At 48.7% G+C, this 20,046-nt stretch overlaps 8 protein-coding genes; 3 read left to right on the top strand and 5 right to left on the bottom strand.

The window, feature by feature from the left end:
* Nucleotides 1–100: 100 nt before the first annotated feature.
* FFUJ_08080 (related to general amino acid permease) lies at nt 101–1,768 on the bottom strand (the record flags this gene model as incomplete). Its single annotated transcript, XM_023581259.1, has 1 exon — nt 101–1,768. The coding sequence occupies one exon, from the start codon at nt 1,766–1,768 to the stop codon at nt 101–103; it is 1,668 nt and encodes a 555-aa protein (XP_023433890.1).
* A 660-nt stretch (nt 1,769–2,428) lies between these two features.
* On the top strand, nt 2,429–3,948 carry FFUJ_08079 (related to oxidoreductase; the record flags this gene model as incomplete). XM_023581260.1 has 2 exons in its annotated part: nt 2,429–3,004; nt 3,094–3,948. The coding sequence occupies 2 exons, from the start codon at nt 2,429–2,431 to the stop codon at nt 3,946–3,948; spliced, it is 1,431 nt and encodes a 476-aa protein (XP_023433891.1).
* Nucleotides 3,949–4,244: 296 nt separating this feature from the next.
* Nucleotides 4,245–6,659, bottom strand: FFUJ_08078 (related to ARO80-positive transcription regulator of ARO9 and ARO10; the record flags this gene model as incomplete). XM_023581262.1 has 4 exons in its annotated part: nt 4,245–4,616; nt 4,679–4,953; nt 5,000–5,427; nt 5,566–6,659. The coding sequence occupies 4 exons, from the start codon at nt 6,657–6,659 to the stop codon at nt 4,245–4,247; spliced, it is 2,169 nt and encodes a 722-aa protein (XP_023433892.1).
* A 604-nt stretch (nt 6,660–7,263) lies between these two features.
* On the bottom strand, nt 7,264–8,963 carry FFUJ_08077 (probable D-lactate dehydrogenase (cytochrome); the record flags this gene model as incomplete). XM_023581263.1 has 6 exons in its annotated part: nt 7,264–7,341; nt 7,392–7,603; nt 7,656–7,885; nt 7,946–8,279; nt 8,364–8,772; nt 8,829–8,963. The coding sequence occupies 6 exons, from the start codon at nt 8,961–8,963 to the stop codon at nt 7,264–7,266; spliced, it is 1,398 nt and encodes a 465-aa protein (XP_023433893.1).
* A 757-nt stretch (nt 8,964–9,720) lies between these two features.
* FFUJ_08076 (related to allantoate permease) lies at nt 9,721–11,313 on the top strand (the record flags this gene model as incomplete). XM_023581264.1 has 3 exons in its annotated part: nt 9,721–9,888; nt 9,936–11,056; nt 11,112–11,313. The coding sequence occupies 3 exons, from the start codon at nt 9,721–9,723 to the stop codon at nt 11,311–11,313; spliced, it is 1,491 nt and encodes a 496-aa protein (XP_023433894.1).
* A 1,292-nt stretch (nt 11,314–12,605) lies between these two features.
* FFUJ_08075 (uncharacterized protein) lies at nt 12,606–14,382 on the top strand (the record flags this gene model as incomplete). XM_023581265.1 has 5 exons in its annotated part: nt 12,606–13,010; nt 13,212–13,335; nt 13,433–13,532; nt 13,716–13,962; nt 14,098–14,382. 5 exons carry the CDS (start codon nt 12,606–12,608, stop codon nt 14,380–14,382), a joined length of 1,161 nt encoding a protein of 386 aa, XP_023433895.1.
* Nucleotides 14,383–14,779: 397 nt separating this feature from the next.
* Nucleotides 14,780–17,067, bottom strand: FFUJ_08074 (probable uracil permease; the record flags this gene model as incomplete). XM_023581266.1 has 10 exons in its annotated part: nt 14,780–14,966; nt 15,035–15,241; nt 15,309–15,400; nt 15,493–15,785; nt 15,840–15,959; nt 16,015–16,177; nt 16,230–16,407; nt 16,466–16,566; nt 16,623–16,735; nt 16,803–17,067. The coding sequence occupies 10 exons, from the start codon at nt 17,065–17,067 to the stop codon at nt 14,780–14,782; spliced, it is 1,719 nt and encodes a 572-aa protein (XP_023433896.1).
* An 885-nt stretch (nt 17,068–17,952) lies between these two features.
* Nucleotides 17,953–19,524, bottom strand: FFUJ_08073 (related to xylosidase/glycosyl hydrolase; the record flags this gene model as incomplete). The annotated part of the gene is made up of 1 exon (XM_023581267.1): nt 17,953–19,524. One exon carries the CDS (start codon nt 19,522–19,524, stop codon nt 17,953–17,955), a length of 1,572 nt encoding a protein of 523 aa, XP_023433897.1.
* Nucleotides 19,525–20,046: the final 522 nt, after the last annotated feature.

Genomic DNA, 20,046 nt, shown 5'->3' on the forward strand with positions numbered 1-20,046 from the left:
TTATCTCAAAGCAATCACCACTTCTAAAACACAAAATCTCCACGTATTTCAAGCCAATACAGTAAAAGCCTCACAAAGATACTCCGACTACCCTGAACGTTTAAGACCACAGAAAGTTCAGCTTTGCTAATCCGCGTCGAGGCTTTGGCGCCACCTGGGGCTCATTTTGGTAACGATCAACCAAGTGACGAAGTTGGACGTCTTCCAACGGAATGACCTTTGTTTTGAACCAAAGCTTATAGCCGAAATACATGATAATAGTGAAGGGCAAGTTGAAGTAACTTGAAATGAACGTCTCGGTCTCCCAGTAGCCATGCAAAAAGGTTGTGTAGCCGCCAGTGAAGAAAAGCAGAACAAACAAGGCAAGAGAGGCATAGGTCGTGTATGGCTGGAAAGGAGCAGCCCAAGGGAGCTCCTTTTGGCGATCGATCCCTTGCTTGTTGCAGGCGTGGACGAATCGCAGATAGACGATGCAGATGGTAATCCAGTTGACCAGGGTAGAGATGGAGACGAGATCCTGCAGCCAGGTGAAGACTGTGCTAGCCGAGTCGGAGAGGGTCATGTATCCCAGAGCCATGAAGAGCCCATAGAAGGAGACTGCGAGATAGGGGATACCAAATCTGTTGATACGCAAGAAAATGGACGGGGCTTGACCCTGAGCTGCCATTCCGTATAGGATTCTGGAACCGCCAAGCACGTTGGAGTTACCCGCAGACCAAGCCGAAGTGAGCACAACTGCGTTGACGATTGACGGTACAGCTTTGATGCCTGCGTTTTGAGCAGCAATGACAAATGGCGACATGGAAGCGTCTCCCGTCCATGGTACTAGCTTCTTGTCGGTGGACGGGACGACCAAGCCGATCATGAAGATGGTCACGACGTAGAAGAGGCCGATGCGGATAAAGATACGTTTTGCGGCCATGGGGATAGACCGACGAGGATCCCTCGTCTCAGCCGCAGCCAGGGTGATGTTCTCTATGCCTGAGTAGGCGTAGAGCGCATTGTTCAGCGTCTTCCAGAAGCCCAAGAACCGGCCAAGAGACCCAGCAATGCCGAGGTACTGAACCATGGGCCCGTAGGGACTTTTCCAGTAGTCAAAGCCGATGGCCTCGCCTTTTGGACCACCGCCGCATGTAATGACCAGACACATGATATTGACGCCAACAATGAGCATGATCTTCAGCATGGAGAAGCCGAACTCGAGCTCGCCGTAGATACGCACGAATAGCAGTGAACAGACAATCATGGGAATCCCAAGCACCGTGATCCAGATGGCGCTGTTGATGGTGACCCAGTATTCGATGATGACGGCGGCGGCGACGATCTCGGCAGGGATGGAGACTACGTACGAGTACACCTGATTCCATCCGTTGGCAAAGGCAAGAGCAGGGTCGCAGAAGAGTTCGGCGTAGCGAATGACACCACCACTCAGAGGCGCCAGAGCACCCATCTCGCCAACGCCGCAGACGACACTCGAAACGGCCAAGCCAATGATCAGATATGACAGGAATGCACCGAGTGGACCAGCATAGGCAATGGCCCTTCCAGAGCTGAGGAAAAGGCCAGTACCAATTGTGCCTGCCAGAGCAATCATCTGGATGTGTCGTTGGTGTAGACCCTGCCTGAGCTCGTGAGACTCAACGACCGTTCCAGCCATATTCTCGACGTCGCTGTCCCGCCGTGTATCTGTGACAGGATCACCGAGTTTCTTTTCCGAAGGCATAGTGTCGACTTTGAGAAGTTGGGGCGAAGTGTCGTGAGTTGACATTTGGCTTTTGCCAAGCGAGGAACGGGGGCTGAAATGGAGACTGCTGCAAAGGCGACCAAAGCAGAGAAAAGATACTGAGTCAACTCAAGATAGTTTCTCTGAGAAGCGAGATGAATGGAGGATCTCAAGTATTTGTTTCCCTGTATTACGAAACGTTTTTATGTCTGCCACGATTGGCCACGGCTTATCAGTAAGGTAGGCCTAGTGCCCTAGGCAGGTCTGGGGAAGTTCTGGCTAGGGCGATAGGTGCAGATCAGACCGGGGTCGACCGGCTATGGAGATATCAAGAGCACAATGAGACCAGATTGGCTGTCTTTGACTATGAAAGTGTAGGGCCCTGCAATCCTCTATGCCACGGTACTCCCACCGTGGTGAGCGATATAGCGTTAGCGGCATTGTCCACCGGACCCGGAGCAATTTGTCCAGATTGGGTAACGCCGGCCCGGTGGACCCTCGACTCCGGTCTATCTAACTGTTTACAACCTGTCCCCAATCAAGCTTACAAATTCCAGCGAAATCGATAGCAGTGAGCACAATCCTCTAAATAGAGTTCAGCTAAACTAGAACAGTATACGCCTCTTGATAGCCTCTATACAAAACATACCTGGGATACCTCAACCTGATCCTGTAAGCAAACTTTCGTCACATCATAGCGCAGTCATGACCACCTCCAACGGAAACACATCTCGCACCGCCGGCACGCCCAAGTGCATGCCCGCACCGGACCCAGCACCATGCTTCTGGCAACAAGAACTGCCACAAGATTTGGCTGAGCTGCGCGATCACCGCTCTTCAAAGCAGCTCCTCGACTACAGCGACATCGTCATCATCGGCGCTGGATTCGCAGGCCTCAGCACAGCGCACCACCTCGTCCGCGATGCCGGCACCACGTCTATCTGTATTCTCGAGGCCAGGGGCATCTGCTCTGGTGCCACTGGTCGCAACGGGGGACACTGCCGGCCAGACCTCTACGGCCATATTCCCACCTACATAGATCGAGCCGGCGAGCGCGCTGGTGCTGAGATTGCCGAATTTGAGATTGCCAACCTGCGCGCCATCAAGAAGATCATTGATGAAGAGAAGATTGATTGCGACTTCACTCTTACCCGATCCATTGATGTCTGGTGTAACGAAGACTCGGCCAAGAAGGCAGAGGCCGTCTACCAATCAATGGTGTCTCACAACTTTGAGTATATGGATGATGTTGTGTTTTATACAGGCGATAAAGTCGAAGGCGTAAGTGGCCCAAACACCAGCTCAGATTGTTTTGCATGGGCACAAAGATGTATTTGGAGTTATGTACTTACTGAGTTATCGTGGAATAGATCTGCGGTGTCAAAGGCGCTGTTGCATGCGCAAGCTTCACGGCAGGGACCATGTGGCCCTTCAAATTCTTGATGCACCTCACAAAAAAACTCCTCGCCGCAGGCGTCAACATCCAGGCACATACACCTGTCACTTCCGTGATGCCAGACCCCTCGGGTGACGGATCGTTCGTCGTCGAGACACCGCGTGGGAAGATGCGAGCAGGAAAGGTGATCCACGCCAACAACGCCTATGTTTCAGCGCTTCTTCCGGAATACAGCAAGAACATCATCCCCTGTAAGGGCATTTGCTGTCGTATCACCGTCCCAGAGGGAACTACAGCGCCGTTATTGAACAACTCGTACATCAACCGCACCAAAGATAACGCGCTATCATATTTTATCCCTAGACACGACGGCAGCATCATCGTAGGTGGTGCTTCATCTGTTTTCCGGCCATTTAAGGAACAGTGGTATGACAATGTCGACGACAGTGTCCTCATCGACTCTGCAAAGGACTACTACGAAGACTACATGCAACAAACCTATCGTGGCTGGGAAAAGACTGGTGCCAAAGTGAGCAATATCTGGACTGGCGTCATGGGTTACTCATATGACTCAAATCCACACATTGGTAAAGTTCCCAGCAAGGATGGGCAATTCATCGTAGCTGGGTTTAATGGACACGGAATGCCTGTCATCTGGCTGGCAGCTAAAGAGTTGGCTCGGATGGTATCCCAAGGGACTCAATTTGAGGAGACAACACTGCCTCGTTTGTTCCAGACAAGCCAGTTTCGAATTGACCGGGCACAGAGCGGTAAGGAAGAAGATGGTGATATTATAGGCACTGGTAACTTTAGTACTACAAAGCCATAGTATGGCAATATTGATCAGATGACAAGTAGGCTCTTATCAGCATCTTTAGTGGGCGTATTTATACTTAGAGATATTTTCTTCAGGTATAGTATCTGACGTAACGTCGTGTTGCTTTTGACGAGCCAGGGGTCAGTAGAGTGGTCCCGCTCTGTCAAGTTCTCATCTTCAGAACAGTCCGGTACCGTCTTCCTAGGATGTCCCTCCCATCTACTGTTTTCCAAGTTCGGGCCGCCATACAACATAGCAGGATAATCTCAAGTGGCACCAAAAGAACAAGGAACTCAGGGAGAACTAAACTAGCTATGCATAGACTCCCACCACATGAAAAGATCTGGAGCTAGGTCTAAGTCCAGAAGAGCATTCCAGTCACTTACTCCCTCAACTGCTATATCATGAAACGAGTAAGGATAGGCAACTTGCCCGTTGTCGTCCTCTGCCTGATTTTCAACAGCAATACTGACTTCTCCATTCCTTGCTCTTGGTGCCATAGTGGGACTTCTCGACGGGGCAGGAACAGCTATCTGTACCATAATGCCCAGAAACTTGGCATATCGGATTGCCATATGCGAGTCATCTGGGGAGCCATTGTGGACTGCATTGATAACGCGGTGTAGAAGATAGATGTTTGGATGTGCTCGATTTATATGTTTGGTTTTTGCAAGAGTTGCCTATTGCGTCAAACTTGTTAGTCCCATACAGGAATACCTTTCTGCTGGAATCTATAATATACCTTGAGTAGATGAAGGCTTGCAGCAACGATGAATAGCCAACATCTAACTGGGAGATACTTGATGAGTCCTGAAGGTTTCAGAAAGTCCACGACTATAGATAGAAGTGCGTGGCTGGCCTGTGTTGCTTGATCCTCGAACTCAGACAAGGCTTGAAGGGTTTCTTGTGGCAGGGAGGTGGAACCCGTTTGGACGGCTTGAGCTGCCGGAGCGAAACAGAACAGGTTTATGTAGTAAAACTCAATGAGAAGACAGGCACTCAATAAAGAATTGACATCTGGGAATGGTGAGCTGGGATACATATCTTCGTTCCTTGAACCTACCATCTTGATCATAGTACTGTCGTCTCCAACGATGCAGGGCTCTTCGTAAACGTTCCAAATGAGGCACGAGATCCAAGTCAGAAAAGGACCCATCTCTGGATTTTAACGAGAGCAGGAAATCTCTCCCCTTTCGAGTCTCTATGGAGAGTTCAAAATAGCCTTCCCAGAGGTGACTGTTGGGTAAAGACTCAGCGAATGTCGTTGCGAATCGGTCTTTGACTATTTGTCTCGACCTGTCGGGCAACAAGGGCTCTAGACCAAGGCGAGTTGCGAGACCTTCATCAGCGAGGTATATGAAAACACAGAGAAGACTATTCCACTCTTGTCTGATAGAGTCCAGATTGGACGAGGTAAGTTTGGATCTAGAGGATTCGTTCTGGAAACAGCAGCCTTCGTGTGCTAAAGCAATAGCGTTTGAAAGAAGACTCCTATTTGAGAGTCATGAGCACAATCGATCGACATGGGTAAGCCAACCGGGCAATTCATATGCTTACCATGACATCTTGTTGCTTCGGTATGCCGGTGATACTATGTTTAACCTCTCCATCAGTGATACCATCCCATACCGTCGCTGTCCAGTGAGTGAGTCTGTGTTATTGGACGAAGGCTTGAAGCCATGACTATCGACTTGTTCATGAGATTCGTCCTCTCCCTCTGTGAAGTCAGATGGATTATTTATGGCCTTCACATGCCAGTCGATCAGAAGCAGCATCGACGCTATCGCGCCAAGAGAACGCGTCGTTGTAGACCCCCACATGACGGACTGAAGGGATCGCTGCAGGATCCTCCACGCTTGCCAGTGTATACGCTCTGACCTAATCTCGCCATGGTCTCCAGGCAGTGAAAAATATCTCGAGGAGAGCGTGACGAGACAGACCACTAAAAGAGGCTCCTCAGTAACAAGCTGACCATAAGTAGTCCGATTGCGGTAGTAAGATGGTACAACTGGCTTTAGAGGCCATAACTGATCAAAGAAGAAGCCTAGGTAGTCCATCACTTCTTGTTGCGATACTATCCCCTTTTTAATAAGGGAGAAGCCTTTCCACGCTCTATTTAGACTGAGGGCTACATCTGAGGCAACAGTCGGAGAGGTAATTGATGGAACTTGGCTTTCGCGGCTCGGCGTTGCAGAAGGGTTGTTGTAGGCATGGGTACCGCTCGCAGCAAATGTGAGAAGGTCAAGGGCATCTGATGCATTATTGATATGCGTAGAAATAATCCGTGCTCTTGCGTCGAGGGCGGTTGGAGACCTTGCTTCATGGGAACAGTCGGCCATAGGTATGTCATCCATGTATTCCTCCTCATTGAGAGGATGAACCGGGGCATTTCGAGATGCAGGTGGCGTCAAAGCTAGGATATCGACATTGGTATCCGTGTGATTGTGACGCGACACTGACTCGGTGTCTTCGCCTGGAAGCGACAGCCTTCTTTTGGTACGTCGCGACGCTCTGAACTCACAGGGCTGATTGTCGGCTGAGCATCGCTTACACGGCTGCTTCTGATCTGGTGCTGGCTCGCAACGAGTTTTGCGCTTACGACATCGTTCGCAAGATAGGTACGCGCGGCGTCGTTTAGATTCACGAGGTGATTCTGCTTGGTTGACGGGGACGAAGCCAAGCTGCAGACCCTGCCAGCTGCCGCTGTCATTGTGGTCCGTCATTTTTGGGTTATCCGAGCATTGTTACTGCATATTACCGTTCCATAGCAAATGCCTGACTGACTGCCCCTTGGAAGACTTGGGTGAATACTTCGGAGTTCGGCTAGTGGTAGGGAGGGAAACATCCTCGTTGTTCGGATACAATTCTTGGTTCCGGCCCTTCTGAATATCCGGGGGGAAGCTTGCCCCGAGTAGGGTCGATCAACTCCAACCCCGCACTGCACTTGTGATGCTCTGGACTAGCCTGATTAGGCACGCAGTTAACAACGGACTAGGTGCTCTGTTTTATATTTGCCTTCATTTCTCCGTCATCATAAGCATGCAATTCTGCTCAGCACGAGCGAAACAAAATTGTGTGAATTTTTCAGTTAAATCTTTGTCAAGGGGTTATTGCCAGCAGCATATATACATTCTTTCTGCATCTATATCCAGTCTCTGCCAAGCGACATGCATTTTCCCATTTTCTCAGCTCCAAGAGAGAGACCTCTAGATTCCTGCAATAGTTTTTTTTTCACGGGTCAAACACCTTGCCCGGATTTAATAGCCAACTAAACGACAGACTTAGCAAGCATTCACGATTCATCGCGTGGCTGTCTTTATTGTGTACTCACTGGGGATCCAATGTGTCTTTGATAGCTTTCATGATACCTATCGTGGCTGGGCCGAGCTCTTTCTGTAAGCAATGCTTTGGTCTGTTAGCTGGAATAAGACGAATCGAGACGAGAACAAAATTACCTTCTTTCCCAAGCCGATCCCATGCTCGCCTGATACTGTACCCTCCATTGCCAGTGCTCTCACCATCATCCCATCCACGCAATCCGACACAGCTTGGCGTTCCGTCTTATCATGTGGGTTGTACATGACGACCTGGTGAAAGTTGCCATCGCCTACATGTCCCAGAACACTATTGTAAAGTCCTAGTTCGCTGGCCTTTTGCTTTGATATTTCTATAGTTATCATGTTAGCTCATGCCAATGTTGGGAGGACCATGCTGCTCACCAATTAGTTCGGCCATTCGAGACAGAGGTACAGCAACATCTGTGGACCAAATCTGGGTCCCCTCAGGTCGGACGGCGAGGTTTGCCCACAAAGCTTGTTTTCTGGCAGACCAAAGGGACTGCATCTCATCCTCTGTTTTGGCAAACTCGAAAGAACGGCAACTGTTGGACTTGGCGATTTCTTTGGCCGATTTGATGCTGTCTTGAACTGCATTCTGGGAGCCTGAAAATCTGCGTTTTGATGAGTATTGGGATATATTCAGGGACAAATAGTAGCCGCTTGCTACTTACTTAAGAAAAAGCGTAGGATGTTCGTCCCATAGCCTTCCGCCTGCTCCACCGCTCTGGTTAATGACTTTCATCTGAACATCATCCATCATTTCCAGGGCAGCGAGGGGTATTCCCCGTCGCATCATCTTAAATGCCGCATCCGCTGCCTCCTTGACAGTTGAGAAAGTGGCTGTTGCAACAGAAAAGTTCTCTGGAATTATGGCTAGCTTCAGAGTTGCTTCAGTGATTATACCCAGTGTTCCCTCAGATCCGGTAAAAAGACCTGTAAGATTATATCCAGCTGATGTTTTTCGAGGTCGGTGACGTGTTTTAATTACAGATCCATCTGAGAGCACTACTGTAAGGTTAATAACATAGTCCTTCATGGTTCCGTATCTCATGGCATTGGTACCACTGCAGTTCGTAGCTATCATGCCACCGATCAATGCAGTAGGGCTGGGGTCAAGTGGCAAGAAGAGACCAGTATTCTTGATTTCTTCATTCATATTAGTCCAATTGACACCGGCCTGGACCACGATATCCATGTCCTCGGGGTGAAAAGCCACGATTCTATCCATGCCAGATAGGTCGAGACATACTCCAGAATGGGGGCAGCTGAAGTTGCCTTCAACGCTGGATCCAGCTCCGTATGGAATTATCGGCACTTTGTACTTGGTGCAGATACGGGCAATACTTGAGACCTCTTCTGTCGTCTGTGGTCGGACAACTGCCACTGGTCGTACGTCAGTATTTGACGTAGACCACTCTGAATAGCCATGTTCATCAAGGTCATCCGAGTCCACGCTCACGATGCTTTCACCAAGTAATTGGCGTATCTCATCCACAGCCTAAGCTGTCAGCAACCCCGTGTTTAGTAGCATTCGAAGTCTCCAAAACAGCGTACCTTCAGCATAGTTGCTCTATCCGCATACACCATTTTCACCGAAATAAGTGAGCTGTCGCTTTCTCTCCATCTGGAAGGTGTGCCCTTTGCTGGCATCCTGAGTAGATCGATGCCTATCGACGGTGCGAGAGCCATGCCGCTCACAGCGACACCTAATCCCAACAGAAAGTACCCTAGAGGATAATGTCTCTGCCGACTGGATTGCACGTTGGAGGAAACGTGTCTGGCGGATGAAAGAGCTTGACGGCTAGCGGTATATTGCCTTGACAGAGCTGACAATGACGGTCGGGACAAGCTCGAATAAATGGTCGATATGATGACCATTTTTTTATTGTTTGATGTAAATGTGGTTTGCAAGGTGTTTTGTCGACCTTTGGGAATTTAATAGCTGTAAAAAGATTTCCATAAGATAGGTAGAAGGGTTTCTTTATCTCGTGCGCCTGAGGGTAATATCCAAGCGAAACGACTTTTACCCCATTACTCAAAATCGGGATTGGTTGAATCAGGGAAACAGTGGCCGAGGCAAATCGATGGTTCGGATATTCCCAGAGCAGACTAGCCAGTTCAATATCCGACCGGCTCGGATATTTGTGGAGTCTCGGGACTGTTCGCCGCTGTGGCATTCAACTGTCGGATTGGTGTGATTCAACCTGGGGTAATGCGCGGCAAGTGTATATTCAGTTGAAATAATGAGATCTGGGGTATGGATCTGGGGTTGGTGCGGTCGAGGCAACGGCCATTAATTATTTAAACCCACGACATCAATCCACTCTGCCCAGCTAACTTCCGACAAACATCGCGGCAAGGTCTTTCTTTCATCGCCTTTGCTGCTTTCATACCTGTTTGAACTTCCGACACAATCCACTACCTTATACCATCGATGATCACAACCATGGCACGTCAAGAGAACGAAGTCAGCTCCAAGGCCAGCAATCATAGCAAATCTTCTGCCATGAATCTTGAGACTGTCCCAAGTTCAGTGATTGGAGCCAGCGTCGAGCTTGATGAAGAGACGAACAAAAAGTTGCTTCGGAAGATCGATCGAAAACTGATGCCCGTGGTAAGACATATCTACCTGGCTGTATGATAGAAAATTGACTTTAAAAGCTCTGCTTTACCTACGCCCTACAGTATTACGACAAGGCCATCCTCAGCCAGGCCGCCATCTTCGGCCTGCGAGAGGACCTAAAACTCACCACTGGCATCAGATACTCCTGGGTCTCTCTTATCTTCTACTTTGGCTATATCGCCGGTACTTATCCCGCCTCATTTCTCGCCCAACGATACCCTATTCGAATCGTCTGCACGACCATCTGCATTATATGGTCTTTTGTGATACTTTGCACACCGGCCTGTACTTCCTATACCGGACTTCTTATCAATCGCTTTATGCTCGGTCTTGTCGAGGCAGGTGTATCACCTATCTTCATGCTCGTCGTAGGCCTCTGGTATACGCACTCGGAGCAGGTCTCGCGATCTAGTTGGTGGTATTCCTGCAGCGGAGGATCTCTTCTTATCTCACCCTTGATCAATTACGGACTTGGCCACATCAAAGGAGGCGCTCTCAACTCCTGGCAGTGGATGTACATCATCGCCGGACTTGCTACTCTGGCTTGGGGTATTGCACTTTGGTGGCTGTTCCCTGATAGCCCCCAGCATGCCAAAGGGTTTACAGAAGCCGAGCGCCACCTTCTCTTAGAGCGAGTTCGAGAAAATAATGCCGGTGCTGAGGATAAACATTTCAAGTCCTACCAGTTCAAGGAGGCCTTATTTGACTATCGGCTTTGGGGTATTATGATTTTGTCTATTGTGTCCTGCACAGGCTCCGGTGCTGTCACAACCTTTGGAACCATTGTATTCAAGGATATGGGATTTGACGTTTTTACTTCGTTGTTGCTCAACCTGCCCATTGGAGCCCTCGCTTTCATCTGCATTCTCGGTTCAGGGTATATTGGTAGGAAGGTTCAGAACTCAAGGTTGTATATCATCGCCGGAGCATGTCTTCCTGTCATTCTTGGTTGTTCCCTGATATGGCAACTTCCAGACTCTAAGAAAGCAGGACGCATCGTCGGCTTCTATCTTGTCAACTTCTTTTCTTCTGCCTGGGTCCAGTGCATTGGCTTGGGGACTTCCAATGTTGCCGGACATACCAAGAAAGCTGTGTATGCTGCTTCGACGTTTATTGGTTACTGCCTTGGAAACATTATTGGTCCTCTCATGTTTGATGCGTAAGTGAACGACAGTTGCGGATAAACATAACCGAACCTTTGCTGATGATCATAGGAAATTCGCCCCTCGTTATGACGAATCATTCACTGGGATCATGATTTGCTTTACGGTCTGTGTCTTTGCTGCCCTTGCACTCCGATGGTTACTTGATCGCGAGAACAAGCATCGTGATACAACTTATGGCTCTCCCAACCACAGCCACGGCTTGGAAGATCTGACAGATCGGGAAAACAAATCGTTTAGATATAGGCTATAGCCAATATCAAGGAGTAATAACTTATAGGAAAGAAAGTTAACATATAGTACCGTAGCTAGTGATATTAGACATTCATAACCTGATTTTTAATTATCCTTTAAATGCTTTAAAATTAGGCCCCTGCCTGTATCATAAGCTAATGTTGTCCTGCTTCTATGTTATACCTCGGCTGATATCTTTCCCTGAGCTCTGCTACTGTCGGCCCACGTGGTCTCACTTCCTCGCCAGCCAGGCAAGACTGCTGCAGTGCCTCAATACTCCAGCCCTCTCGCCGATCCTGTGAAATCTCTCTCACTCGCGGATCTTTCTCGGCCAGAGTTTCTATCATGACGGTCAGGATCCGTAAATACCTTTTCTGTACATTCTCATCCTTCTCCAACATCAGTTACTCCCGCATAATATCTATAGGTGACTCCGATCTTTCTCTATCGTATCTGATCAATATATCAGCACCTGCATCTAGTGGCAACTGGATACAGTCCTCATCTGCGCTACTAGCGGCTTCATGTAGGGGGGTGCTTCTGTTGTTGGCTTTGGCGTTGATGTTTGCTTCGTTTGCTAGAAAGAGTGAGACACACTCCGGGAGGCTATGGTGTGCGGTCAAAGGTAGTGGTGTTCTTCCCTCCACGTTAACTGCGTTGGCATCTACACCGTACACCAGCAGGAGTCACAGAGAGTCCGTATGCCCATGCAGGACAGCAATATGAGCCACTCTGATGTCGGCCGCCATCTTTTCCTTGGCCCCTGTATTGGAGTTGCCGAAGGATCTCGACGTCTTCCGGGTTATAGCACGCGGGGGCTTGGAGAACAGGAGTGATATGATGCCCGTCCCTCTCTACCAGAAAGTCAATGTCTGGACTATGGTCTGTGAGGAGTTGAACTGCTCGCTGGCTTCTGACCTGGATACCTAGAATCAAGGGCGTTGTATGGCCAGAAGAAATTGTAGATATGCGGTTGATATCGGTAAGACTTTTATCGAGTAAGGTCTCGAGGATGGCCTTGCGATGGTCACCTGGATTAGTCATTTGTTAAAGCGGTGTTCACCCGCTAGCTGCGGCAATATTAGATTGGTGCCTCTTTGGGGCAGGGGATTAACGGTCACGGATGGATCATGGCCTGCTTCAACGGCAAAATGAAGAGCTTTATATCCTTTTTCGTCTGCTAGCTTGGGTGAGATCTAGCAAGAGGGATACAGGAGAGATACAGGAGGAGGAAACGGCCTCTTCATAGATGCTATATAAAGTGGTGTTTGGCCGTTATGGTCTCTGGCATCCAACCGGGCACAATGTCCGATGAGATTCAGGATCACATCTCTGTGCCTGAAGTCCACTGAAGTGTGGAGATCGGTGCCAGAAGACTATCTGGCCAAGATCTTTGCAATCTACCGAGGCGGCCCCTCTACCAGACTGGCATTGGTTGAAGCGGGCTGCACAGCCGCGGAAGGAATAAGAGCATCCATCAGTCCACTCCGATTTCATCTCCCATTTTCTCAGTTCACGCGGAATCAGCCCTGGTCAGAAGAAGACATGACCTCTAGTTGGCATAGAGCAGCAGCCTACTACCACGATCGAAGCATTGACTGGATCAAAATAGGCCTCAACTCCCCTACTACGCCAAAGTCCAAGCCAAAGGATGAGTGGGAAAATCTCACAGCCGTTCTGAGCCACCGGATTCCAGAGCTCGATAACGACACCGAAGTATCGGCACTTTGCTAGTATCGATCAAGGTGCCTTGATGATTCTGCAAGATGACTTCCGACCAGCCTAGATAACGAAGAGTTTTGCAGGTTGCTTATCATGTCGACATCGATCTCGTTTCTTACAGACTGTACTGTAAATTGTCGTGGGAAGAGGGACGAATGCCCAAGACGATGGATTTATGGGACAACGTCTCCTCAGGTCTCGACCTGCCCTCGAACTTCCGCGCCTTTGCCGATATCTGGGGAAAACGCACACTTAAAGAAGGCTGGGTTTTATTTTGGACCTGAGAGACACGTGGCGGAACCACCAAAACCGTGCGAGGGTATGCTACCTCTGGTAGGGTTTTGTGCAGCACGTATGCTAAATCCCTCAATATTCTGTCGATTCATCCGATGAGTTCTCCCCTCTGCACTTGTTAGACACTTTATTGGATGCGTTTGACGCTCTAAACAGTGCGTCCATTAACCAGGAACAAGATCTACCACCTCTTGATCAGAGTTTACGGGATGCAATGCAGCGGTATGACACTCTGAGTCAACTTGATATCTATGATAAATTATCAAAAGTGAATCATGGTAACACTGGGTAATCATTGCTCGTTACAGGGCTAAGCAGAATATAGTTGTACTTCAACTCAGGGGACTGGGAAGCCACTCTCTTCGTCCTCAACAAGATTGACCAGTGCTCCAACGATATTTGCAGGTTGAGAGGTACCAACATTGATGAGGTTGGCATACTTGAAAAGCATCAATGGATGACCACTAGGAGAATGCAGTGTCTCAAAGGTCTTGACCGGGAATCAGAGTCTAAGGCACAGATTCTTGAGCTGAAGAATATTGCGAGTCGAAGAGAGGATCTATGGACGAGTCAAGATCGACAGAAAGAGAAATACCAGAATCTCACGGCTATGATGGAACGCCGAATGGGCGGATTGTCCTCCTCGACGAGGGTCAAAGTTGGGGACTATGTCTTTCGCCCTAGAACGTTTCATCGGGTCGAAGTACCTCAAACGCAATACTCAGAAATATCATGAGAGCTCGAAACCAATTTACAAGCGGAGCAGTCTGGCGGTGTTGCCCAACAGGTAGGAGATATTGATACAAGATTGACTAGCACAACAATGGTGGGAGCTTCAACCGGAAGCCCAAGTCGCCACCGCGCCGAAGAGGAAGATTTGGAGAATCTCTACCTTATTAACAAACCTTGGATGAGGAAGGTTGATGAGCTTCTTAATGCCTTAGGAGGGATTCGCGTAGAAGAATACTACGACTTCGAGATACCACCAAGCCGCATAGGTGGGCTGTTCTTGTATCGATCACGAGTGTTTATGGCCAACGGATTCCTCGAGATGCTGGGCGTGGCCAAATAGGATGAGTATAACACATAGTAACATTACACCAAGATTTAAGGTAAACAAACATTTTATAAGCCTTATAGATTTATACGCTTAATATTAGCATAAGCATAGAGTATATAAACAGAAGTCATCATTGGGTTAAATAGATAAATAGAGGCATATGCATTTATATCTGGTAGTCTAGATGCCCTGAGGTTGGCCAAGAACTGTGCAATAAGGCAGACGGCATTTTGATCAGTATACAACTGCTTTTGCCTTATAGACTTCTTTAAGCGATGAAAAATTTAAAACATATAGCCAGTTTAGATGCTATTAATCTCGATATAAACCTTAATCTGTCGCCTTATTCCTTAAGGTTTTCTAAGACTTACGGTCTGCACATATTCACGACTATACTCTGGTGTTTCATCTAAGCAGACTCCTTACTCGCAAATCCTGCTTGCTTTATCTCCAAGTTCTTGGCGTCTTGAGCAGCAATAATGTCCTCTCCCGTTATAGCAAATTCCACCATGCTTTCAGGGGCTGGGAAAAAGTGGTTAAGGAGATAGTAGAAGACGCCAGCGGATAGGAAAGAGTAGATATATCCAATGTAGAAGCTACGCACATATTTTAGTCAGCTTTCACTGTTACGATATAGAAGGGCAGAATGGAATATAGGACTCACAGGTGTTGACCTCCTAGCGAGACACCAGTATGGCCGCCGCCCGCTTGGACGATGTTATCGATGAAGCCAGGAAGAGGAGGGGTGCAACCAATGAAGAAGGCAACCACAGCACGCCAGTTGCTTCCCCATTTCTGTGAGTACCGGTAGATGCCGTGGAAGTCATACATGTCAGGCACCGAGACTTTGCCGCGTCGGAGAATGTAGTAACTGAAGAAGGATTAGACTTGGCGGAGTTTCAAAGCATTAGAATAGGCAAAGGTTAGGGCGGACGTACTCCGTCATAAGGATAGAGGTCATAGGACCGAGGAAGATGGTATAGCCGTTGAGGAAAGCGATAAACTTTTGGGCAGATGCCAAGATTTTCCACTATAAGATAAGGTTAGTCACTTAGTCAACACAAATCCATTTTTTGGAGAACGAGACGTGGTAACACCAAAGAAACAAGGGCAGTTACTTACCGGAACAAAGGCCCAGCTGCCAATTATGGCGGCGAGAATTTGGCCACGTCGGATGTTGATATACCGGGGAGCAAAAGCCATCAAATCGTTGGCAGCACTAATTGAGTTGGCGGAAATGTTGATACCAAGCGTCACGATGATCAGGCCGATGGCGGCGAAGGCGGCAGCAGCACGACCACCGGAGGAACCAGATTTCATCCACAAGTTGATGATATCAATGGGGTTCCAGAGAACCTCGCCGTACGCTGACTGGGAGGCAGCTGCGGTGAAAATACCAAGGAGACCGACAATGGCTGGTGACATTAATTAGAAACTTGAATAGGGTGTAAGAAAAATGAGAATCTTACTGAAGATGAAGGGAATCACGATGGCTTGTACGTTCTGAGCGCTCGGCTTGTTGGCATATCTCGAAAAGTCGGCGATGTTGAGGCCGAGCGTGGAGTAGTTACCCAAGACTCCGTTGAGATCTAAAGGTTTCATGTATTAGTGGATGAAACATAAGACTGGAACTGCCTCACTCACTGTTAAAGAAGGCCCATGCCAAAGTGGCACCGTGAATGGTAGTGCCCTTGGAAATCACAGTGCTGTGACTAATTGTTCCACCGGCCTTATGCAATGTGTCACCAAAGACAGCCAGGAAGACGATCGGAGCGATGATACTCTTGAAGGCGAAGAAGTATTGAACCTGCCATTATTAGCCCAATGTCCAGCTGACAAAAGGATGTATTGAGCAGTACCTTGGTATATGGGATACACAAGAAGGGAAGCTGAAGGAGGAAGTAGAGCACGAATCCACACATTCCTGCAGTAGTGATGCCCTCGGATTCCGGAATGTGATTCGGGATGTTGGCAAAGCTCGGCCAGATGGCTGTTAGTAGAACGGTCATGCATTGACCTCCAGTTGTGGTTTGCACACTATAAGACATCTCTCAGTCACGAACCTTGCAATGGCAAGAGGACAAAATGCACTTACCCGAGCCAGACAATGGCAAGAACACAGCGGGACAGCACAACAAAGTAGCTAAAGTAGTAGCCAAAAGGCATGCGAGAGAGAACCGGGAAGGGGGTGTGCAGCTGTGAGAAAGTCAGTCAGCCGATGAGGAGCCACAATCACGAAGTGAGAAACTTACAATAGCTCCGATTCTTCCATTGCATGTAATAACGAGGCCCATGAGAAAGTTACCAAGAACACAGGCTCCAATTGCCATTCGCCAACTAAGTCCGACAGCAATCATGGATGAGGCTATACCGCAAGGCATTAACAATCTGCGATCTTCCTGTGGCTATACATCATAACGTAACAAACTTACCGACTTCCCAGTTCGACACAGCCCATGCATCTGCCATCCAATAAGCCACATAGGCGCCCCAATTCCAGGTTCGCTTCGAAGGCGGGATGGGATCAAAATCCGCATTGGACAAGTTCTTGGACGGCGCAAAGGAGCTCGGTTCCTGGTCAACTTCGAGGCTGAAGTTAAATCCGAATCGTCGCCGCCTCACAGCGCCGACATGCGCCGGTTCCGAGTCGGAAGTGACTCCGAAGCCATTCTTAGTGTCCGAGCCGTCTGATTGCATCTTGGGGAAAGGCAGGGAAAGCGAAGCGCAGCGCCAAGTCAATCAAGAGGAGTGCACTAAAGAGAGACCGAGCTGTTGGAAACAAATGCCAAGCGTTTTAATGGGAAATGAATGAGGGGAGTCTGGGGATTGATATCCCAGAAAAACACGCTGTAAAGCTTATCTCCGCAATCGATAAATCATAAGACCTATTGATAAGCCGAAGGGATCCAGCTTAGCTTTATCGCCACCCAACTCTAATTCGTGGCGTCCGTCCCAACCTGGCCAGTGAGATTTATGAACGTTATCTTCTGGGATACGCTGAAGTGTGACTAAAACCGAGGGTCTTATTTGTTCTTATCTTGTTGGAAAACCCAACCTCAGCTCGCTCAGCTTAGACAGACTTGCCACAGATCAATGTCAATTGATATCGCGTGCCTGCTAACCTGATATAGTCACATAGTCCACAGACAACGCGCTATCCAAGATCTCGAACCCATGCCCCCACGGTGGCCTCCGATCTCCCGACATGGAGCCTCCCGTAAGAAGATATAATTGGTTGCTTATCTAATGGCCCACTGTGTTCCTTTTCAAAGGCCTCCGCCACCAAGGCATACCACATACCGTCGATTCTTCGAATTCTACTGGGAAAACCTAAAGCCTCCCCTCCCTTGTTGATCTCTTGATAACGGCCTAGTGATTGAAGTGTTTCCGGTAAGAGAGATCTAGAGCGAAAGCGGGGGGCTGCGATATTATAGCTGCCGATTAGTTCGGTTAACGGAAACAGTGGCCCGGCGGCCGAGCCAATATTCAGCCGGCGGCCACTCGACATTCTTCTGCAGATAGACATGAGATAAAGCTTATATAGCGTATTTAGGCCTGTTCTTCAGCTCCTTCAATAGTTATTTAAGTTAATGCATTCTGAAAGCTTTTAACAGTAACTTGACCACCGAGCTTAACAGTCGCAAAGTTAAACACGGCAAAACGGAAGCCTGTAAACCACTGCCACCTGTTGTGGAGTACAAAAATGCCGAGCTGCTTCCAATTCTCTCCGTCAAGACTATAGTAGAAATGCGCTTCCCTCACGGGAGACAGTCCGAAAGCTGGGGTGACATCAGCATCGACACGAAGCCAGATCTCGTGTGCGTCTATGGAAGGTCCTGCTGCTGCGACCGTGCCTCCGCTGACTGTCTGCCACTGCTGGTTCATGTTGATCTCGTTCACAAAGACGATCTTAGTGCCATTTGTATCTTTATGCACGCCGATATATGCGGATTCGTCGCGGAATATGGCTGCACCGGCACGATCACCTTCAATGAGACCGCTGATATTGAGGTGCCAGGTCGCTACAGACCGTGGGCCTGTGATGCGATGAGTAAGAGTGTTTCGTGCATCAAACAGATCCTCAACGACAGAGGCAGTCTTCAGAATCAAGCCATCTGACCCGAGCTCGAAGTACTCCGCATCAGGGCTGTGATTCCACTCCCATTCTGGATGCAAAGCTGATGCGGAAAAATCATCAAGACGCTCGACACCGGGAACAGTCTTGTTTGTCTTGACCGGCATGGGATAGGTCACTCCCCAGCCGCCATTGGCATCGAGTACAATTGATGGCCAGTCATCCTCAGACCATGTGATGGGGGCCAGAACAGGAATGCGGCCGGCGGGATATGCATCCATGAAGGCGAGGTAATGCCAGTCGCCCTCGGGGGTGTCCACCATGCCGCCCTGGTGAGCATATCCGGCATTGGGGAGTGGCCCGGAAAGGTTATCCCAGAACTCCCGGACTTCGTATGTGCCGAACGGCTCAGTTGAGCGAAGGATGTATTGGCCGCTGGCAACTTTCGTAGGACATACCCAGTAGTAGCCTCGGGTTTTGTAGAGATGGGCGCCTTCAAGATATAAATCATCGCCACTATCGTAAATTGTCTCGGTACGCACAATGCTCAAGCCATCATCGGACAGTTGAGTAACGCGGAGCTTTCGGTTGCCCCATGTCACGTACATAGTATCATCATCATCGAAGAAGATTCCATTGTCGTAGAAGCACTCGTCAATGGTACCTTGAAGAGTCCATTCCCAATCGACATTCTCGCCGTCGTTGTCGGCAGCACCATTACCTGGAGCAGTGTAGAGAAACGTCTTGCCAGTGGACTGAATGCAGCCCATCCAGTAGAACTTGTCGTTAGACTCGCGATACCTCATTGAGCTCGCCCAAACACCTTTGACATAGGCGCGGTCATTATCGCCATTGAGTCTGTATTCCTCTCCAAAATCCGCAACGTCGGGCACGCTGTGTGTTATGGGTGTCCAGTTAACCAAGTCGTAGGATTTCAAGACTGGTGCCCCAGGAGAAAAGGCGAAGGTCGATGTCGAGTAGTAATAGACAGAGCCAACTCGGAAAACATCTATGTCTGGAAGATCCTGGAATAGGACTGGATTGCTGAATGCTGCTTCTTGTCGTATGTCTAGTGGCATTCTGGCTGATGTCACGGCACCGAGACCTGACATTAGGCCAACTACCAGCGATAAAGATACGTAAGATCGCATTGGTAGGTAGAGATTAGTTCTAATTGGAGACAAATCTAAAAAGAGTGAGCTGGAAGAAACGAGAAATGTTGCCCTGTTATTATATATACAGGGGACCGCCCAGAAGGACGAACAAAACTGGTGCGGTAATGAGTTGTGTTTGCTTCATTTAACCGGCATAATACCCCGGAGTCTGTCGTGACAATTTCGTTGGCCCTTGGTTTCTTGGCAGCATGTGTCCCGCCTCATGCTTTCCGCGCCAATCACGATATGCTCCCCTTCCGGGGCAAGATCAGAAAAGGAAATCTAACAATGCTTGCGTGTTGCAATTTTTACACCAGTAATTTGTTGCGTCAGTATTGTAGACATGAAATCCCATCGAAGATCAAATCCGGGATAGGTACAGGGTAACAGATGCGTCATCTTCCCGGTCTGGAGATAGCACCTAATACGGAGATTTTAACTAATCAC

This window comes from Fusarium fujikuroi, chromosome FFUJ_chr07 (genome assembly GCF_900079805.1).
Source record: "Fusarium fujikuroi IMI 58289 draft genome, chromosome FFUJ_chr07".
Classification (NCBI taxonomy): Eukaryota; Fungi; Ascomycota; class Sordariomycetes; order Hypocreales; family Nectriaceae; genus Fusarium; species Fusarium fujikuroi.